Source organism: Simochromis diagramma, unplaced genomic scaffold (genome assembly GCF_900408965.1).
Source record: "Simochromis diagramma unplaced genomic scaffold, fSimDia1.1 OVJJ01000669.1, whole genome shotgun sequence".
NCBI lineage: Eukaryota > Metazoa > Chordata > Actinopteri > Cichliformes > Cichlidae > Simochromis > Simochromis diagramma.
The window spans coordinates 751,342-769,145 of NW_024387458.1; the positions used below are offsets into that span (position 1 = coordinate 751,342).

The 17,804-nt window shown below is 49.3% G+C and overlaps 3 protein-coding genes across 8 annotated transcripts in view; 1 reads left to right on the top strand and 2 right to left on the bottom strand.

Annotated features, from left to right (window-relative positions):
• The first annotated feature begins 424 nt into the window (after positions 1 to 424).
• On the top strand, positions 425 to 9,133 carry stambpl1 (STAM binding protein-like 1). Of its 6 annotated transcripts, none has more exons than XR_005693631.1 (12): positions 431 to 2,245; positions 3,212 to 3,429; positions 3,507 to 3,585; positions 5,320 to 5,415; positions 5,646 to 5,864; positions 6,334 to 6,484; positions 6,608 to 6,732; positions 6,818 to 6,955; positions 7,386 to 7,498; positions 7,587 to 7,686; positions 7,788 to 8,768; positions 8,801 to 9,133. XR_005693631.1 is itself a non-coding variant. In XM_040014091.1 (12 exons), the coding sequence occupies exons 2-12, from the start codon at positions 2,216 to 2,218 to the stop codon at positions 7,845 to 7,847; spliced, it is 1,329 nt and encodes a 442-aa protein (XP_039870025.1). In that variant the 5' UTR covers positions 431 to 1,897; positions 2,076 to 2,215; the 3' UTR covers positions 7,848 to 9,133. The 6 variants fall into 6 exon arrangements, 5 of the variants coding, with proteins under 5 accessions (XP_039870029.1, XP_039870025.1, XP_039870027.1 ...); XM_040014091.1 differs by having other exon boundaries at positions 431 to 1,897; positions 2,076 to 2,245; positions 7,788 to 9,133; XM_040014093.1 differs by having other exon boundaries at positions 431 to 744; positions 2,076 to 2,245; positions 7,788 to 9,133.
• Positions 9,134 to 11,382: 2,249 nt separating this feature from the next.
• Positions 11,383 to 17,804, bottom strand: part of acta2 (actin alpha 2, smooth muscle) — a 10,595-nt gene continuing 4,173 nt past the window's right edge. Inside the window, exons 6-9 of the mRNA XM_040014100.1 lie at positions 12,933 to 13,094; positions 12,658 to 12,849; positions 12,186 to 12,367; positions 11,383 to 12,109 (exon numbers count right to left, since the gene is read on the bottom strand). Of these exons, the coding sequence (XP_039870034.1) occupies positions 11,966 to 12,109; positions 12,186 to 12,367; positions 12,658 to 12,849; positions 12,933 to 13,094 (680 nt within the window). The 3' untranslated portion in view covers positions 11,383 to 11,965. The remainder of the gene's footprint in view (positions 12,110 to 12,185; positions 12,368 to 12,657; positions 12,850 to 12,932; positions 13,095 to 17,804) is intronic.
• ch25h (cholesterol 25-hydroxylase) lies at positions 13,536 to 15,350 on the bottom strand. Its single transcript, XM_040014119.1, has 2 exons — positions 14,299 to 15,350; positions 13,536 to 14,213 (listed from the first exon to the last, which is right to left on the bottom strand). Exons 1-2 carry the CDS (start codon positions 14,725 to 14,727, stop codon positions 13,881 to 13,883), a joined length of 762 nt encoding a protein of 253 aa, XP_039870053.1. The 5' UTR covers positions 14,728 to 15,350; the 3' UTR covers positions 13,536 to 13,880.

Below are 17,804 nucleotides of genomic sequence, written 5' to 3' on the forward strand. Positions count from 1 at the left end.
GTGATTATCAGAGTCCAGAAGAGGGCGATAAACATCCGCACACACCTGATCACAGGTGCTCTCGGACCCTCGCTCTGCACCGCTCCACTTCCGGTGAGACCCGCTGTGATAAAGGCAACATGTCAAGCTTTAAAGCAGCTCTGCTCAGAAACATTGAAACGGTGTCCTTTATTCTGAAAGAGTCTCACCTGCTGTGCTGAAGGTGTTTCGGATGGTTTCTGTTGCTGAGGCCCCGGATGTTCTGTGACGGATGTCTGTCACAAACAATCTGTTCGCGTCATTATTATTGATGACATCATTTGATTATGTTTGCCGGGTCTCTGTCTGAGTGAGACCTCTCGCTGTTCTCCTGCTCTCTGTGGGGGCTTTCTGCGCATGTGCACAGAGGTCACACCCGCCGCGGTGACACCGTAAAGTGCGAGTGAGTCATCTCGATCTCAGAGACGATCTCTGCGGCTACCATCTCCGCGGGTAGTCTGTGTGGAGCGGCGGCATCCTCCGCAGCTTTCATCCGTTTCTCACATCTGTCCCGCAGCTGGACCGGACCGGTCCGCACCGCCCTGGATCCGGTTCATCCTCCGCCGCCGGGCTCCATGTGTGACCGCGGGATGCAGCCGGACTGCGGGCTGAACACCGACACCGAGCCGGTAAATCATCCTCCGGGTCCAGTAGTACCGGGTCTGAGCCGGTAAATCAATCATTTTCTTTATCGAGCTGATCAGGACCTGTAGACGTCATCATCAGGTGAGTGTGGTGGCTGAAAGCAGCTGTTTCCAGATGTTTTCATGCTAAAGTTAAAACAGGGCTGTTTATTGGTTCCCCAGCAGCTCATTTTTAAACCAATCACTAATCAGTGAATCTGCTGATCAGCCTTTGGTTTATCGATAAATCCTGTAATGACATGTTGAAGCCTTCAAACTTTAGTTTGAAAGTCTGTGACGTAGCAGATAAAGACTGTCAACTTTTATTTTGAAAATAGAGACTCAATGAACCCAAAACAAAGAAATAAAAGTTAAATTTTTAATTTCAGTCACTGAGCTTTTTTAAAACAAGCTTTTATTTTGAAAAATAAATCAATTAATTGATCTGCTAATTGAGGTGTGTCCAGCTGTGACATCACAGCAGCCTGAAAGCAAACCTGTTTTTAGGTTTACATCTAGATTTAAGGCGCTCACAGACATGTCCACCTTAAATCACATGTTTCAGGGGACTCCATGCAGGTGTTCACCTTTAAACACCTGCATGGCATCATCATCATCGTCGTTGCTGTCAGGTTACCTCAGGTCGTCTGCAGGTGTCGATGTGTCGCCGCTGGCTCGTCAGCACCTGAACGATCTGAATGAGGCCGAGCTGGTTCAACTCATCACACCTGCGTTACAAGCACTGAGCTCTGATTGGCTGACGGAAACGAAGCCGACAGGTCTGATGTGTATCAGCTGATGTGAGCGGAGTCAGGAGCAGTTCAGTTTGATCCTCAGACACAGAGACAAGTTTACCTGGCCCAGGTGGAGGTGAGTCCCTCGTAACCTGCGACAGGCTCTCTATACCTGCCCACAAGGATCCCCTGGATCAGGGCCTCCTCTCCTCCAGGTGTTCACCTGCTGCAGGTGAGCCTCCAGAACTGATCCAGGACTGCCGTCAGACCAATGTGGAGGACTTTGAGCTTCTGCTGAGCGTAATGGTAGGATGGACAGTTGGTGGGGGTGGAGTCTCACCTGTGAATGGTTATAAATGAAAATCGGGGCGAGTTTGTTCTTTCGAAGCACTTCCAGCCAGGTGCAACTGTTGCCACGGTGACGGTGGCGTGATCAGAGCTGTTTGTTTGGACACAGAAGCTTGTGAGGAGTGGGAGCTCGCCTTGTCTTCATCGGTTTAAGAGCGGCTGAGTCACCTCATGGTTAGTCGCTGGTTGCCACGGTAACTGTGGACCAAGCTGAAGGACAGGCAGGCATGATGATGATGATGATGATGATGATGATGAGGGGCTGATGGGAAATAAAACAGCTTTAAAGGAACATTCCCCCCATATGTGCCGTTTCAAAGCTGCTCATCTTGTTTTTCTGTCTCCCCCGCAGTGAAGCATCATGGGAGGTGGCAGATGGACGAGCCGGCCGTGGGCCGACCAGTGACACGCACACGCTGAGACACACACACACACACACACACACACACACACACACACACACACACACACACACACACACACACACACACAATGGAACAAGGCTTCAGCTTAAACACATTGGTAAGTACTGAGTGTGTGTGTGCGTGTGTGTGTTTTACTGATGCTGTGGGGACCCACACGTGTTCTTGTTACTCACAATGTGGGGACAGAAAAACACGCATCATAACAGCTTTACAACACAACAGTGACACGACTGCCAGCACGCGCTGAGGTCTACAACAACTGCATCATTTTACCTGGATGCTGAAAATCACGTCTCTTACTTTATTTTTGTCATTTAATTATTTAACTAAAAATGAAATAAAATGAAACGAGTGTGATTAAAAAAGTGAAAGAAAAAAAAGAGTTGTAATAAAATTAAATTACATATAAAATCAGACATTACAGAAAGTTCTAATAAAGGCAGGCTGGGGTTAAACAATGATTATATCATTAAATTCAAATGGTATCAAATAAATATCCTAATGAATCAGATTAGAATAAAATTAGAAGTAAAAGACAAAATGCTTCCTGATCAGTGAGAACAAAGTTTTATATAAAACATCAGATCAAAGGTGAGACAGAGTGGGGTTGTTTCTGTGTCCGCTCGGTGCACAGAGGTCTTCTTATCCTCGGCGCTCCGACTGGCGCCGTCATCTTAATGAGCTGAGCAACAAACGCTGCATTCAGGCTCCCAGCGGGGACGGGAAATCTCAGTTTCCTGCCTGAAAAACACTTCAGCTCAGCTGTGACGCCATTCAGAGTTTTTAATGTCGGCTCCTTTAATGAGTTTCGTGTCCTTAAGCTCGTCACCTGCTATTAAACAGAACACACTTTTAAAATCTTTCACTGAGATATTTTAATTTACTTAGTGTTCGAGCCGTAGAGAAAGCCTCCTCAAACCCGGGTCTCTGAGGGACACGGGTCTCTAAAGGGTCGTTCTGAGCATCGATGACCGTTCCAAACTGAAATCATTGGTGCTCATGTTGATGTTTTTAGAGGCTGCTGCCATCTTTGCTCTTCTCTGACAAACACTTTCTTCCACAGAAGAAGCTGGCAGCAGAGCCCGACTACACAGACGTGTCGCTGACGGCGGCGGAACGCGTCCGAGCGCTGGGGAAGATGGGATGCTGCGTGGAGATCAACGAGGACATCGCGCCCAGACGCTACTTCCGCTCGGGTGTGGAGATGGAGCGCATGGCGGCGGTTTACCTGGAGGAGGGCAGCCTGGAGAACGCCTACGTCCTCTACACCAAGTTTATCACGTGAGGCTCAGTGGCGTTGGGGGCGGGGCTGCTTGGTGTTTCGCACAGCATGTGATGTGACGGCCGCTGTCTTTCAGTCTATTTGTAGAGAAGCTGCCCGCCCACAGAGACTACCAGCAGTGCACTGCCATCCCCGAGAAACACTTCATCATGAAGGTAACAATCGTTATGAACTTCCTGTTTTATTTTGAAGACGCTCACCTGTCTGCTCTTGAGCCACTTCTACTTCCTGTCTTTGTTTGTTTCCCCACCAGCTGCAGACAATCACCCAATCAGCCTGTGTGTTATCACTCCCAGCTTCCTGTTGCTCAGGTTGTTGCTCGCTGTGCTGCAGCTTTCCCCTCGCCTCCTCCTGTAAGTGTTTTAGGTCGCTCCAGCTAGCAGCTGTTAGCTTCCTTTGGCCTCTGATGGCTCCAGGTAGCTCCAGCTACATCCAGCTAGCTCCTGCTAGCTCCTGCTGCCATGCTGGTTTAAAATCTGGCTCGATGGTTGTAACTCATCATTTGAGATGTGGTGGTTTGTCCTCAGACGTCGGTAGATTTTCTCCAGGCTGCTTGTCGTTAGCAGTTTGTGGACAACACAGTGGCAGTTAGCTTCTGTTAGCGCTATGATGCTCGTCTTTCTCAGAGCAGCCTTCAGTCTGTCGCTCTTGTCTGAGTTGTTTTCCACGCTAGCAAATCTCCAGATCTGTGGGCCTGTTTCTTGTTGTTACTTAACAACCTTTGGTGCATCGATTCTGCCCATGAAGAGGCTTCAGCTGAGGCTTCAGGCCGGGCTAACCATGGACTGTTTATTTTTTTTAATCTTGGGATGTGGTGGAGTTTAAAAAAGTCAGGCTCAGAGTTGAACCAGGATTAAACGCAGTGCACTGCTGACACAGATCTGGCTCATACATCGAGTCTGTGGTTTGTTAGCAGGATGATGGAGATGTCACTCCACATGTTTAACACATGAACAAGTTTCCAGATCTCCTGCTCGATTTGTGCTCGGGGATGTTTCGACTGAGATCCTGTTGGCTGAAGCTGGTGGGCGGGGTGTTAGTGTTCAGGTGAGAGTGTCTGGCAGGTTGGAGCTGAGACAGATACTTGTTCGTTAATCAGCTGGCTTAAAAGTGCCGTGTTGGTCGCTGCGAGCAGGCTCGCCGCCGTCGTGTAGAAACATCTGTCCTGATGCTGAGCTCACGCTTTCACGGCTGCGTCAGAAAAGTCACGACCGTTTTTATCGTGGTAGAAACACGAAAGTTTTCATCCCTGGAAGATTCTAGAAAACTGATCGTGCAGCAGAAACATCTGGAAACATCTGGAACTCGTGCAGCTGCCACAGCTGGAGCTTAAAGAGCAGAAACATAACAGCTGGATTTCACTGAACTTTTCTGGGTATTGGTCTGTGAGATGGCGGGCGAGGGCGACCATTTCCGCCCCTCTCGTCGTATTTGTTCCTTCCCGTTTTTGTTTTGAGCGCGTGTGTCAGCGTTTCCTTGGTTTATTCTTAAATGTGATGTTTCTAAGTAGGCGACATGATGGTGGAGCACAGGCTGACGTAGTTAAACTCGTTCATCGGTGTAAAGTTGGCTCGGCTGGTGGAAGACGTTTTTATAAGTGGCGGACGTCGCTGGAAACGTGTCCAGTCCTTAAACCAGACTTCAAATCTTTGTCTTGTTGTTGTGGCTGTGAAGGACTGCCTCCATCTGGCCCCTCCCCCTCATCACGCCAGCCCTACATCATGAATCCTCCTGAGTCCAGGTGGACCCAGAGTGACCTCTGTAAAGTCACACTCGTACATTTATGCTGTTTTTGGTGCTCCAGCTGCCGTTCCTCAGGTGTTCCTGCTGCAGAACCACACCTGGTTCTGGTCCTGGTGTCTTTGCTGTGACCTGCTCTGTCTGTGCAGAAACTTCAGGAGGTGGCGTTTCCCCGTAAAGACGAGCTGAAGAAGCGCCTGGAGGAGAAATACAGCAGGGAACACAGCGAATACCTCAGAGCCCAGGTGAGTGAGTTTTCACAGTATTGATTATTGATCAGAGGAACGCTCGGTATGGGAACGATCCAGGGGAACGGCCTCTGCGCGGTGAGGTCCATCCCACCTGTCTTTCAGGTGAAGGTTAGTGTGTGACACGCCTGTCAGGTGACCTCCTACAGTGATGTTCAGACTAGTAGTCGTTTATTTTAGGTGAACTCGCCGCAGCCACCTGTACGAGCTCATCTTTGTTTCCTCAGAGCCAGGCGGCGGTCGTGGTGCACGGGTGTGGCCAGCAGCTGCAGCAGCTGTCCCTATTGGACGAGGACAGGAGAAGGTTCCTGCTGCTGGAGGAGGAGAGGCAGCGCGTCGCCGCTCTGCGACGCATGCAGATTGAATCGGAACAGTTTCGCTACTTCGAGGACCAGCTGAGACGCCAGGAGCTGGCCAATAAGAGAGGAGTGGAGGCGGAGCAAAAGGTAGCGTATTCTTCATAGTACAGGTTTAAGGAGTTTCTCGCTGGCTTAGTCTTCTCCACCCGGAAGCTGCGTCGATGTTTTGTTTCATACTGCAGTGCCTTTGGCAGCAGGACAACGTTCATGTACGGACCTGCCTCGTCCACAGGGAGCAACACTAGCTAACGTTAGCCAGCATTAGCTTACAAAGAGAGTCCAGTAAATGACCGGCTCAACACAAACTAACACTCGTGTCTCATTTTGACGTTAGAGAACTAGCTAAAGCTAACCAGCTAGCTGGTGTTAGCAGGGAAGCTAAGGTCGACCAGCTTTACACTCTCAGGATTAAACTCTAACCTGACCCTGAGCTAATGTTAGCCTGCCTACTAACAGATTAGCTTGTGAAGTACTGGTGTACTGTAATACTGGCCCAGCCTACTGAGTACTGTGAGTACTGTGTAGTTTGACTGTGTCTTTCATGTTTGTGTTGCAGGTTCAGACCAAAGTGCCTGAGGTGACAGACGGCTCCCGTCTGTCCCAGCAGCCAATCAAAAACAGCATACGATCCCTGGGGGCAGACCCTAACAGAAACAGACCGCCTGCCCCTGTGAGCCAACCCGCCGCCACGCTGGCTGGAGTACAGAGTCAGTACACAGTCACTCTGTATACCTGCATGTACTGCGTACCTGTCGTATGCGGTGCAAAAGGTTCAATCTGACCTCCACACAGACGTTACGCCCTCTTAAACCAGGTGTGTTTGTGTACAGGTGAGAGGGTGGAGGGCCTGAGGCGAGTCCTGATTCCCAAAGGGCTGACTCAGCGTTTCCTCTCGCTGGCCCGGTCCAACACGGCCAGAGGAATCGAGACCTGCGGCGTCCTCTGCGGACAGCTGGTGAGCGAAATGCACTTCCTGTCACACCCTCACCCATTTTCAGTCATATACCACCAGCCAAGCCCCGCCTCTCTCTCATTCTCAGACGCACAACGAGTTCACGCTGACTCACGTCGTAGTCCCCAAACAGACCGCCGGCCCGGATTTCTGCGATATGGAGAACGTGGAGGAGCTGTTCAGCTTCCAGGATGAGCATCACCTGCTGACGCTGGGCTGGATCCACGTAAGCATGCAAGCTGGGGGGAGGGGCTTGGAGGAGGTCCTGGAGCTCCATGATTGGCTCTTGTAGAGATGCAGTTAACCTTCTTCGTAGCAACAGCAGTTTGTGAGAACAGAAACAGTGCGACACTAAAATAAACTGTAAGGTTACCTGTCTGGTTAATGTCCTCACAAACGCCTCACTCGGGGCCTCTTTTGGTGAGTGGTTTGGTATCAAGTCCCCACAAGTGCTGTAAGCGAGCACACGCTCCTGAGAAAACCAGCGTTTCTCCTTCATTTACATGATCATATATCACCATGGAAACGGTGCCTGCGGTCGAGCAACAGATGAGCAGAGTGAGGGAGAGGTCTCACTCTGCACTCTCTCACTCTCCACGCGTCACTTCAGTCAGGGTTGTAGTTCAGTGTGTGTGACCTCTGACCTCTGTGTTCAGACTCATCCCACTCAGACGGCCTTCCTGTCCAGCGTCGACCTCCACACTCACTGCTCATATCAGCTGATGCTGCCGGAAGCCGTCGCCATCGTCTGCGCGCCAAAACACAACGAGTAAGTCTGTCACTGGAGCATGCATGTATGCCGATTTCCCACGAGGCCTTTCAGCCCGCTAACGTCGCTCCGCCTGTCTCCCCCCCAGCACAGGTGTGTTCAGGCTGACCAACCTGGGGATGTCCGAAGTTTCTGCCTGCAAGCTGAAAGGTTTCCATCCTCACTCTAAGGAGCCGCCACTCTTCACGGTGAGACCCTCGCCGAGGTCGACCTCATCGTCAGGATACCGCGTCCTGTGTTCAGCCCCGACTCTGAATCACCTGTAACCCGTCCTCTTTTGTCCCCTCAGGTGTGCAGACACGTCGTGTTTAGGGACTTGCGGCTTAACCTGCTGGACTTCAGGGTTTAGACAGGAAGCACTGGCAGGTTTTTATTCTGAAGAGGAAACTGTGAACGCACCGCCGGTGTTCGCTGACACGTTGTGATGTCAAATTTACAGGAAACTTTTAACACTTTTAATTTTTGGTGTTTTTTTTTTTTTTTTTTTTTTGTTGTTGTTTGTTTTTTTGCTGCTGAGCCACTGCAGATGGGGGGGGGGGGGTGTGATCTCAGGCCAGTGAGCTGCTCTGATTGGGCAGTTAATAAAAAGCTTACTGAGACCTAACCTCAGCTGATGCTGCCGTCACAGCAGCGCTGTGAAAATGGCGTCTGCAGAGACCCAGATTGTGCCAAGTTCCAGCGTGGGCCAAGCTCCCGTCGAGGCGACTGCCAGCGAGCCGTTTGAGACGCAGTTTGATGTTTTTAAATGGAAGATGGACTGGGAGCAGACGTGAGCGAGTGCCTCGCCTGGAAAACCTGAACGTTGAAGCGTTGGTGCTCTCAAGGACGAAGTCTCTCCACGCTTCACTCAGACTAAAAATGACCTTTAACCGCCACAGCTTAGTTTCAGTGCTGAAATCCTGCTGCCATCTCTGACCCTGAACGCCTCGCGCGTCCACCTCTGAGCTTGAAGACAGGAAATCCTGATGTGGATTTCAGAATAAAACCTGAAGCTGCGCTGTCACCTGTGCCGTGTTTGCCCCGAGTCCTGCCTGTCAGGCCACACCCGTCCTGCTGGGCCGCTGATCGCAGCGCTAAGGCGCCCCGGTAGTCACCTGATATCCACCAAGCTTGGCTGTGACCTTACTTCCTGTTAGGAAGCTTCCCTGACACTCTGATTGGCTGTGGCGGTTCAGTGTTGTGAGGTTTGGTCTCAGGTCAGAGGTGAAAGTCATTCTTTGAGCTCTTCGCTGCTGCAGATGTGAAACTGTGAGGAGACTCTTAACACTCTGTCATTTTAGGCGAGACCGTTCACGCCATAAGCTACTCTGACCTTTGACCTCGAGTGGGGTGCCATGTAAGGGGTGGCAGACAGCAGGGGGCGCTGCAGGCTCACCGGTGTGTGTCGTGTAACGCTGGCTGGCGTGGCGCTCACAGCGGGCCCTTTTAAACTTCTTGCAGATGAAATTATTTTCTGATGTTTCTCTCGTGGTGCGTTCAAAGCGCCCCGCAGCTGGAGGACTTCTCAGTGTGTGCACCAGCAGATGTTTTCTTGTTGAGCTGTTGTGACTGTTTTTTGCTGATGACGTTTTGACAAACTGTGACCTGACTGCTGTTTTTAACTTTTTGGTAATAAAACACTCTGCTGCTCCAGCACCCGTATGCGTCTGTTTTTTGATTAAGTGTCTGAAACTGATCGCTCCACCCACCCACTCTGATCGCTCCACCCACTCAAACCCACAGACTGCTCAGATCTTTAACTTCTCACACAAACTTGCTTTCAGAGGAAAAAGAAAGACGCAGTACCATCTGCAGGCTGACGCTTCACTTTATGTTTGGAGGATTTCTGCACTCTAACTGCGGCTCTGTGGGACAGAACCTAAACTGTGGCAATGGTTGGAGCCCTCCTGCTACGAAGTATTCGAGCATTTGGTGTGTGACTGAGGGGTGTGATGGCAGCAACCTGACACTAATACTCAAAGACACAAGAGCCCACAATGGATTTCAGGCGTGACAAGGAGGTCCTCCAATCTGAAGACACGGGGAAAGGAAGTGGAGAGGGTGTTTGAGCAGCGTCGGTTGCACTTGTTTAAAAACACTGTTCTTAGCGCTGCAGCAGCGAGTACAGATGCTTCAGTAAAATCATAATTCACTTCGGCAGTAATGACACCCGGTTACGCCGATCGGAGGTCACTAAAATCAATATTGAATCGGTGTGCAACTTTGCCAAAACAATGTGGGACTCTGTAGTTTTCTCTGGTCCCCTCCCCAATCAGACCAGCAGTGACATGTTTAGCCGCATGTTCTCCTTAAACTGCTGGCTGTCTGAGTGGTGTCCCAGAAACGATGTGGGCTTCATAGATAACTGGCAAACCTTCTGGAGGAAACCTGGTCTTGTTAGGAGTCAAGTCATCTTTATTTATACAGCACATTTAAAAGACATCAAGTGTCGGCCAAAGTGCTGAACTGAGGGATGATATAATAAAATAATTAAAGTAGAAAGAAAACATTTTAAAAAGGAATTGTAAGACATGTAAGAGTATATAAGCATATAATGTACATGCAAATATGCACATACATATACAAAACTGTACACATTCACACACAAGCACACATATGTGAACATAACGTATATGCACATACAACATCATCCAATAAGATGAGAGACCAAATAGACAGAATAAAAAAGATATCAAAGAGATCCGAAAGCCTTGGAAAATAAGTAGGTCTTGAGATTCGATTTAAAGACTTCCAAGGATGAAGAGGATTTTATGAAGGGGGGAAGACTATTCCAGAGTCTCGGGGCGGCAATGGAGAAAGCCCTGTAACCTCTAGATTTGAGCTGGGAGTGTGGAACTGATAAAACCATCTGACTGGAGGAGCGCAGAGATCGAGTGGGTCGGTGCAGGCTAAGAAGATCTGAAATGTAACCTGGAGCCAAACCATGGAGAGCTTTAAAACAAATAGAATCGATTTTAAGGTTTTACTATGTTTAAGTGGTAGCCAATGTAGAGATGCGAGTACCGGGTAATATTCTCTCTCTTTCTAGTGCCCGTCAGGAGCCTTGCGGCTGCATTTTGAACAAGTTGCAGGCGTGACAGGCTCGAGTGACAGATGCCTAAATAGAGAGAGTTACAATAGTCAAGACGTGACGATATGAAAGCATGGATAACAGTGTCCAGGGCTTTAGATGACAGGATATTTTTGAGTTTAGAAACGCTCCTGAGTTGGAAAAAACTGCCACGAACGACTGGATTTATTTGCTTGTCCAGCTTGAGAGTGGAATCAAAAGTGAAACCAAGATTTTTTACATGGGGATGTACATGAGCTGATAATGGGCCCAAATTGTTTCTTTTGAGACTAATAGAGTCCTGCTTACCGAAGATTATAATGTCGGAGCTGAATGAGGTCTCGTCTCTTCAGTGGGTCTCAGGCTCCGCCCACCCTGGTTGCACTCTAGGATGAACACCTATCTCGGGTGGGTCTGCAGGAAGGGGTTATGTAGTCTGCTGGTCGTTAATGTTTACACTAATAAAGCTTTTTTGTTCATGCCTGTTGTTCATGCCTGAACTGTAGAAATCACAATTATTGTCTGAAGGCCGATAAAAATGCCCAACTGATTTTATTTTGCCAAACGGATCATTACGGCTTTGCCACACTGGTCCACTTGATTTATCTTTATTATTTAATAAAGCTATATTGAAATGTTTAAGTCTTTACTGTCAGCAGCTGCAGTTCCAGCACGGACCACCAGGTGGCAGTACATCCCCCAGGACTTGTTCCCACTGCTGAGTTCAGTAATGTTCACTTATTTTCAGTTTTACTGTTTATCTGCTTCACTCTTAATCAGCTTTGGTTGCTATGACAACAAAGTTCAGCTCAGGTGAAATAAAAGAGCGACGCCGTTCAGGTATGAGAGCGCTTTATTGTCTTCCTGGGTTCATTCAACCGCCACTTCCACGTTCACATCACCACCTTGTCAAATGTTACTAATACAGATAGCACCACGAGGTCACACCTACCCACAGGTCAACAGCAGTGACATCATCATACACCGTGTGACATCATCAGAGCGCCGCGTGAATGTGATCGATAGAAGACGACACCAGCGGGCAACATTCAAGCTTTATTCATCAAAAATAAAAACGCACTTTCTGACAGGAAACAGCACCAACATGGAGCTCAGAGGGGGCGGGGCCACAGGTGGAATGTGGGGTGGTGGGGTTGCAGAGGGCAAGCGGCACATTCACAGTTTGAAGGTGAGCAAAGAGGGAGGATGTTTGACTTTCTGGAAGTTCTTCAAAAACAAACATGACATCACTTTCTGTCCTCTGAAGTTAACGCTGTTGAGCGCTCTGACTTCCTGTCGTCCCTGTGGGCCTGATTTTGGTGTCTGATCTGGGGTCTGTTAGCGGGTGCTCAGTGCAGGCTAAAATAACGTTGTGCTAAAGGCGAAGGGGGCGGGGCTTGAAGGCCCGGGCGCAGCCTTTAGAAGCACTTGCGGTGGACAATGGAGGGTCCGGCCTCGTCGTACTCCTGCTTGCTGATCCACATCTGCTGGAAGGTGGAGAGCGAGGCCAGGATGGAACCGCCGATCCACACCGAGTACTTCCTCTCCGGGGGAGCGATGATCTGAGAGAGAGGGGTCAAAAGTTAACTAATTTTCTGCTGAATGTGAGTGAGCCTCAGTGAGGTCGTCAAGCCTCACCTTGATCTTCATGGTGCTGGGGGCCAGAGCGGTGATCTCCTTCTGCATGCGGTCTGCGATTCCTGGGTACATGGTGGTTCCCCCAGACAGCACGTTGTTGGCGTACAGGTCTTTACGGATGTCGATGTCACACTTCATGATGCTGTTGTAGGTGGTCTCGTGGATACCGGCCGACTCCATACCTGCAGGAGGACCGAGGACCAGATGCTGGGTTAGAGAGGTTCAATCAGCCATCAGTGTTACAAAAGACCCGTTGACGGAGCGAACAGTCGAATCTGAGCTTTTCTCGATCGTCAGCATTGGAGAATCTGCTGATTGTCTTTGTTTTTTGGGTCTGAAGATGTTCGGACACATCAGATCAAGTATTCAGGAGTGCAAACTCAACAGATTAATAAAACAAAAAAAGTGTTTTATTAAGTAGCAGAGTTCTACTCTAACCAGGTACAGGGACAGACAGGCAGGAGGGACCGACCGATGAAGGAGGGCTGGAATAGCGTCTCAGGGCAGCGGAACCTCTCATTGCCAATGGTGATGACCTGCCCGTCAGGAAGCTCGTAGCTCTTCTCCAGCGAGGACGAGGTGGCGGCTGTCCCCATCTCATTCTCAAAGTCCAGAGCCACGTAGCACAGCTTTTCCTTGATGTCCCGCACGATCTCTCTCTCCGCTGCAGGCACACAGACAGACAGACCGGGTCAGAAACATCATCACAGGTGACTCTGACATTACCTGGAAGTGGGCGTGACCTACCGGTGGTGACAAAGCTGTAGCCTCGCTCGGTCAGGATCTTCATGAGGTAGTCGGTGAGGTCGCGGCCCGCCAGGTCCAACCTCATGATGGCATGAGGTAGGGCGTAGCCCTCGTAGATCGGCACATTGTGGGTGACGCCATCACCTGAGTCCAGGACGATACCTTGAGGGTAGAGAAACAGGACAACTTTGATTAATAACCTTTAACCTTAACCTTTAAACCCACAGTTTTCAATCCGTCACCGTGACAACAAATATAATTAGAAACAGTGCAGCCATTCTCGCTGCTATGCAGATTCAGATCAAACTGAGGTTATTGTACTCGGCCCTGAAAATCTTAGAAATATGGTCTCTAACCAGATTCTTACTCTGGATGCACAGGTTGTGTGTTGTGTGTGTGTGTGTGTGTGTGTGTGTGTGTGTGGGTGTGTGTGTGTGTGTGTGTGTGGTGTTGGTTGTTGGTGTGTGTGTGTGGTGTGTGTGTGTGTGTTGTTTTGGACACAAACAGGAAACAGACTTGTGTGTTTCTCTTCACAAACTTTATTTTAGCTTCATTTTTGCTCAGTGCTCAAACTTTCACTTCCCAGTTCAGAATCAAACTTTCCAGTTTCCCTCTGACGCGCGCTTCTCCTTCAGCGGCGGCGCGACTCCTCGTCTTCCTCGCCAGCTTATCTCTTTCTCTGTCCCTCGTTTCACTTTCGTCTGTCCCGCGCTCGCAGCCAGCTGCCTCATCGGCACATCTGTCCGGTATCAGTTAACGTGCTCACGCCGTCGACGGCTCACGGCGCTCTCGTGGCTCCGACTGCTCCGTCTCTACGTCAGAGAGGAGCAGCGAGTCGAGGAGAGCCCGCTGTGATTGGTGGGCTCAGAAGTGGCATAATAAATAAAAACAGGAAGAAATAAATAAATAGAAAACGTCTCTACATCAGCTCCTCGCCATGACGGCGGCTCAGTCCTGCGTCTGCAGCGTCCCGGCCAGGCGGTCCCAGTGGGTGAAGTACGGCGCAAAGTTGCACTTGGACTTGAGGTGGTGAAGGTCGTGGTGGCGCGCCCCGCCGTACAGCCCCAGCGGCACCAGGCGGTGCGTGGCCCACGGCAGGTCGTAGCCGCAGTGATCCTCCACCGACAGCCAGATGTTGACCACGAAGAAGGCGAGCTCGGTGAGCGGGTGGCAGCCCAGCAGGAGGGGGTTGGCGGCAGCGAACAGGCCCAGGCTGAGGGTCTCCCAGGTGCCCGAGTACTCGGCGGTGAGGGCGGAGGTGGAGGTGTAGGTGTGGTGCACCTGCAGGAGGAGGAGAGAGAGCGTGAGGTGGAGGAAGAACAAAGGCGTGACATCGTCACCACCGCCATCGTCCTCGGGGACTCACCTTGTGGAAGGTGCGGTAGAGCCAGGGCACTCGGTGGTGCAGCAGGTGCCAGGCGAAGCTCTGGAAGTCAAAGAGCAGCAGGCACACGAGCACCTGAGCCAGCAGGCGCGGAAGGGGCGGGGCCTCCTCGGTCAGGTGCACCGGCCTCAGGTACCAGTGCAGCACGGTGAGCGGGAAGATGAAGACCAGGTGGTTGTAGAGCGTCAGAGCCAGGCAGCGCCGCACCGACGACCAGCTGACGGAGCTCTGAGGCTGCAGCTTGTACCTGAGCACCCACGCCCACCTGGTGGACAGAGCGTCCAGCAGCAGGAAGGGCAGGCAGAAGGACAGGTAGACGCAGAGCGAGAAGAGCACGGGGAAGAAGGGCGAGCGCAGGAGGGGGGCGTGTCCCAGCACGAAGGTCCACAGAGGCTGCAGCAGCATCGCCATCCTTCAGTTTGTCTCACAGTCAGAGCTCTGCTCGCCTTCATCACCACTGCTCCATTTAATCAGGCAGCAGGCCCCGCCCACACAGCGTCAGCGGCAAGAACCCGCCCTGCCGTCCTTATTGGGATGTTTCCTACTGCCGGAGGGAAAATGGAAAACCCTCCCTCCCACACTCCCACTTCCACATTCCACAGCAGGCTCGTTCACTGTGCACTGAGGATTGTCCCTGTGAGAGCCGCTCACCTGCTTCCATTGTTGGCAGGTTGAGCACGTGTGGGATGTTTACACGGGCTGAAGCAACCTTTAGCTACAGCTGCGGTGTTAGCCCACGCTGCCACACCTGAGCCGTGCAGGTTCACACACCTGAGGCTCTAAGTGAACACTAAAGAAGCTGTGCTTCAACTTTGTGGTGCGTGAGAGTCTGTACCTCTGCTGAAGTACAGGATGTGTGTACTTGTGTACTCGTGTGTGTGTGTGTGTGTGTCAGCATTATGAGAAATGAATGTGTGAGCTTACAGTGGTTCAGACTCACTGAGGATGATGACGACAGGCTGTTTCCTCTGATGATGAAGGCTCACATTCCTCGCCGTCTCTTCTCGTCACGTGTCAGTCGAGCGTCGCGAGGCATCACAAATGTGCCGTAAAGCTTTATAAAAGTTTGCGTGTTTCTACAAACTTCATCTTTTGTGTTTTTACAGATGTTTCATGATAAATAACATAAACAAGTATTTACATGTTTAAAATAAGAACATGTCCAAACACTGATGCATGCTCTGTTCACCTGGACGCTGCGTCTTCAGCGGACGAGGAGGCGGAGTCAGTACTGGATTCATAATCACAAATATTATTATGTAATATTATTAAGCTAAAAATCGTATATATTTAATCTTCACTATGAAAACATTAGGAAGCTCTGGGCTTTACCTTTTGAAAAATAAAAGTTAATGATCGATGATCATATTGGAATAAATGATTTGATTTAAGATAATAACACTGCAAACGTTTAATATTACAAATATGAAATGTAGCTTTGTTTAATGATGTCATCATAGTGCTGACCTGCAGTGGGATTTGCTGTATTTTTCCTTTAAATCCAATTTATTCAGATATAATTATTAAACCTACAGAGAGATATTCACGCTCTGAACGACATGAACGATAGAAGAATGAGATTTACCAGAGCAGCTCTTCGACATTTGTCTTAACATCAAATCCTCTAAAAATAAACCACAACATCAAAACATTTGCGATGACAAAAGTTTAAATTGTGTTTCTAACTGCTGCTTGTTAAAATTCACGTTCTCTGTGAAATGAAACAGAAAAATGAAGTTTCAGCTACAAACTCACAGCTTCCCAAATAAAGTCGGGATGAATTTGGTGATGTGGAGTTTTCTGCTAATCACAGAGTTGTTCCTCGGAGTTCCCCTGGGGAATCCGTGTGGGTGGGCCTGGTGGCTAAAGTAAAGCGCTGCATGCACGTGTGGGAGGATGACGCAGCTGAAGTAAAGTTTACATCAGGGACAAACGACTGTGTGAGTCTGGAGGAAGTCTGCAGACCTCCTGATGTTTATGTTGATCCTGGCTGAAGGAGCAGCTCCACAGAATACACACACTAAATTCCCAGAAACCACACACACACACACACACACACACACACACATATCTGTGTGTCAGTAAGTGTGACGCTCGCTAACACTGCCACTGAAGAATGAACCAGAATCGACCCCGATGACTGCTCAGTTCCTCTGAAAGTGAGTGGGTGGTGTCAGTGGGTGGAGGTGATAAAGAGCACATTTTGTTTTCTCTGGGTCAGTTTGTAGTTTGAAACTCAAGTTATTTTTATAATTTACATTAACAGATGTAAATACCTCCACCCTGTGCCCATGTGCGTCTCCTGACACGCCTTATCTGATCAGATAGGAGCAGCGCCTCTCCAGCGATCAGCTTTTTATAACTGACTTCCTCCCTCGAGTCGGCTGTAACTGTCACGATCCTGGGTCTTATGACCCAGTGTTTTGAGTTTTAGTTCTTTTGATGTTTATAGTGTATGTTTAACCTTAGCAGGTTTCCTATGTGCATTTGCTTATTAGTTCCCCCTTGTGTTTTCAACCCCTGTGAAGTCTCCCTTGCCCTTCGTGTGTTTCATGTCTGTGTATCTTATGTTGTCAGGTCTGCGTCTCATTATATTTCCTGTTTTATTTTGAAGGGGTCCTGTGTTCCTATGTTCAATGTTTTTAGTGTTACTCTCTCCTGGTGACGTCGTTATGTTCATGTGTGTCAGCTGTTTCTCCATGTGTTCCCACTTCCCTCATTATCCTGCTGTGTGTATTTAGTCCGTGTGCTTTCAGTCGTTCTTTGTCAGGTCGTCTGCTCATCCCTGTCACAACTTCAGGAATCTATGGCAGGTCACCATGTTTAAGGTTTTTTCATGTTTAGTTTTAGTTCACCCAGTTTAGGTTATTGTTTAGTTTCACCAATGCCCCTTTGTTTGTACCCTTTTTGCTAGCCTCAATAAACGGCTTGTTTTTTGTTAAAGTTTTTGGAGTCTGCGTTTTGTGTCCTTTTGTCAACACATACAGTCTGCCCTCGCCGGACTGTGACAGTAACTGCAGCAAAAGCTGGTTCTACAAAGTATCGCCTCAGGGGGCTGAATAATTACGCACACCCCACTTTGCAGTTATTTATTTGTAAAACATGTTTGGAATCATGTATGATTTTCGGTCCACTTCTCACGTGTGCACCACTTTGTGTTGGTCTTTCACCTGGAATTACAATAACATTGATTCATGTTTGTGGCTGTAATGTGACAAAATGTGGGAAAGTTCAAGGGGGTCGAATACTTTAGCAAACCAATGTATTCCAGATAAATGACTTTCATCCAGAGAAAAACTTTGCAGCAGGTTGTTAGTGAGCGTTTGGGGCACGGAGTAGGTTTAAGTTCAGTCACATACCAACACTTTCAGGCTCAAACAGAGAGCAGCCGACAGATGTGAAGCTGTGGGATATGATTCGTGGTGCCTTCCCTTCACATCTGTGAAGGCTGCGTTCCACTTCTGGAGAGGCGTTTCCAGCTTCCTCGG

What these genes read in the sequence shown, in the direction of transcription:
- stambpl1 (XM_040014091.1), top strand. Translation starts at nt 2,216, where the DNA reads ATGGAACAAGGCTTCAGCTTAAACACATTG. An exon ending in GCGAATACCTCAGAGCCCAG is followed by an intron (nt 5,416 to 5,645) that starts GTGAGTGAGTTT and finishes TTGTTTCCTCAG; the next exon opens with AGCCAGGCGGCGGTCGTGGT. An exon ending in CACGCTGGCTGGAGTACAGA is followed by an intron (nt 6,485 to 6,607) that starts GTCAGTACACAG and finishes GTTTGTGTACAG; the next exon opens with GTGAGAGGGTGGAGGGCCTG.
- ch25h (XM_040014119.1), bottom strand. Translation starts at nt 14,727, where the DNA reads ATGGCGATGCTGCTGCAGCCTCTGTGGACCTTCGTGCTGGGACACGCC. An exon ending in TCTACCGCACCTTCCACAAG is followed by an intron (nt 14,214 to 14,298) that starts GTGAGTCCCCGA and finishes CTCCTCCTGCAG; the next exon opens with GTGCACCACACCTACACCTC.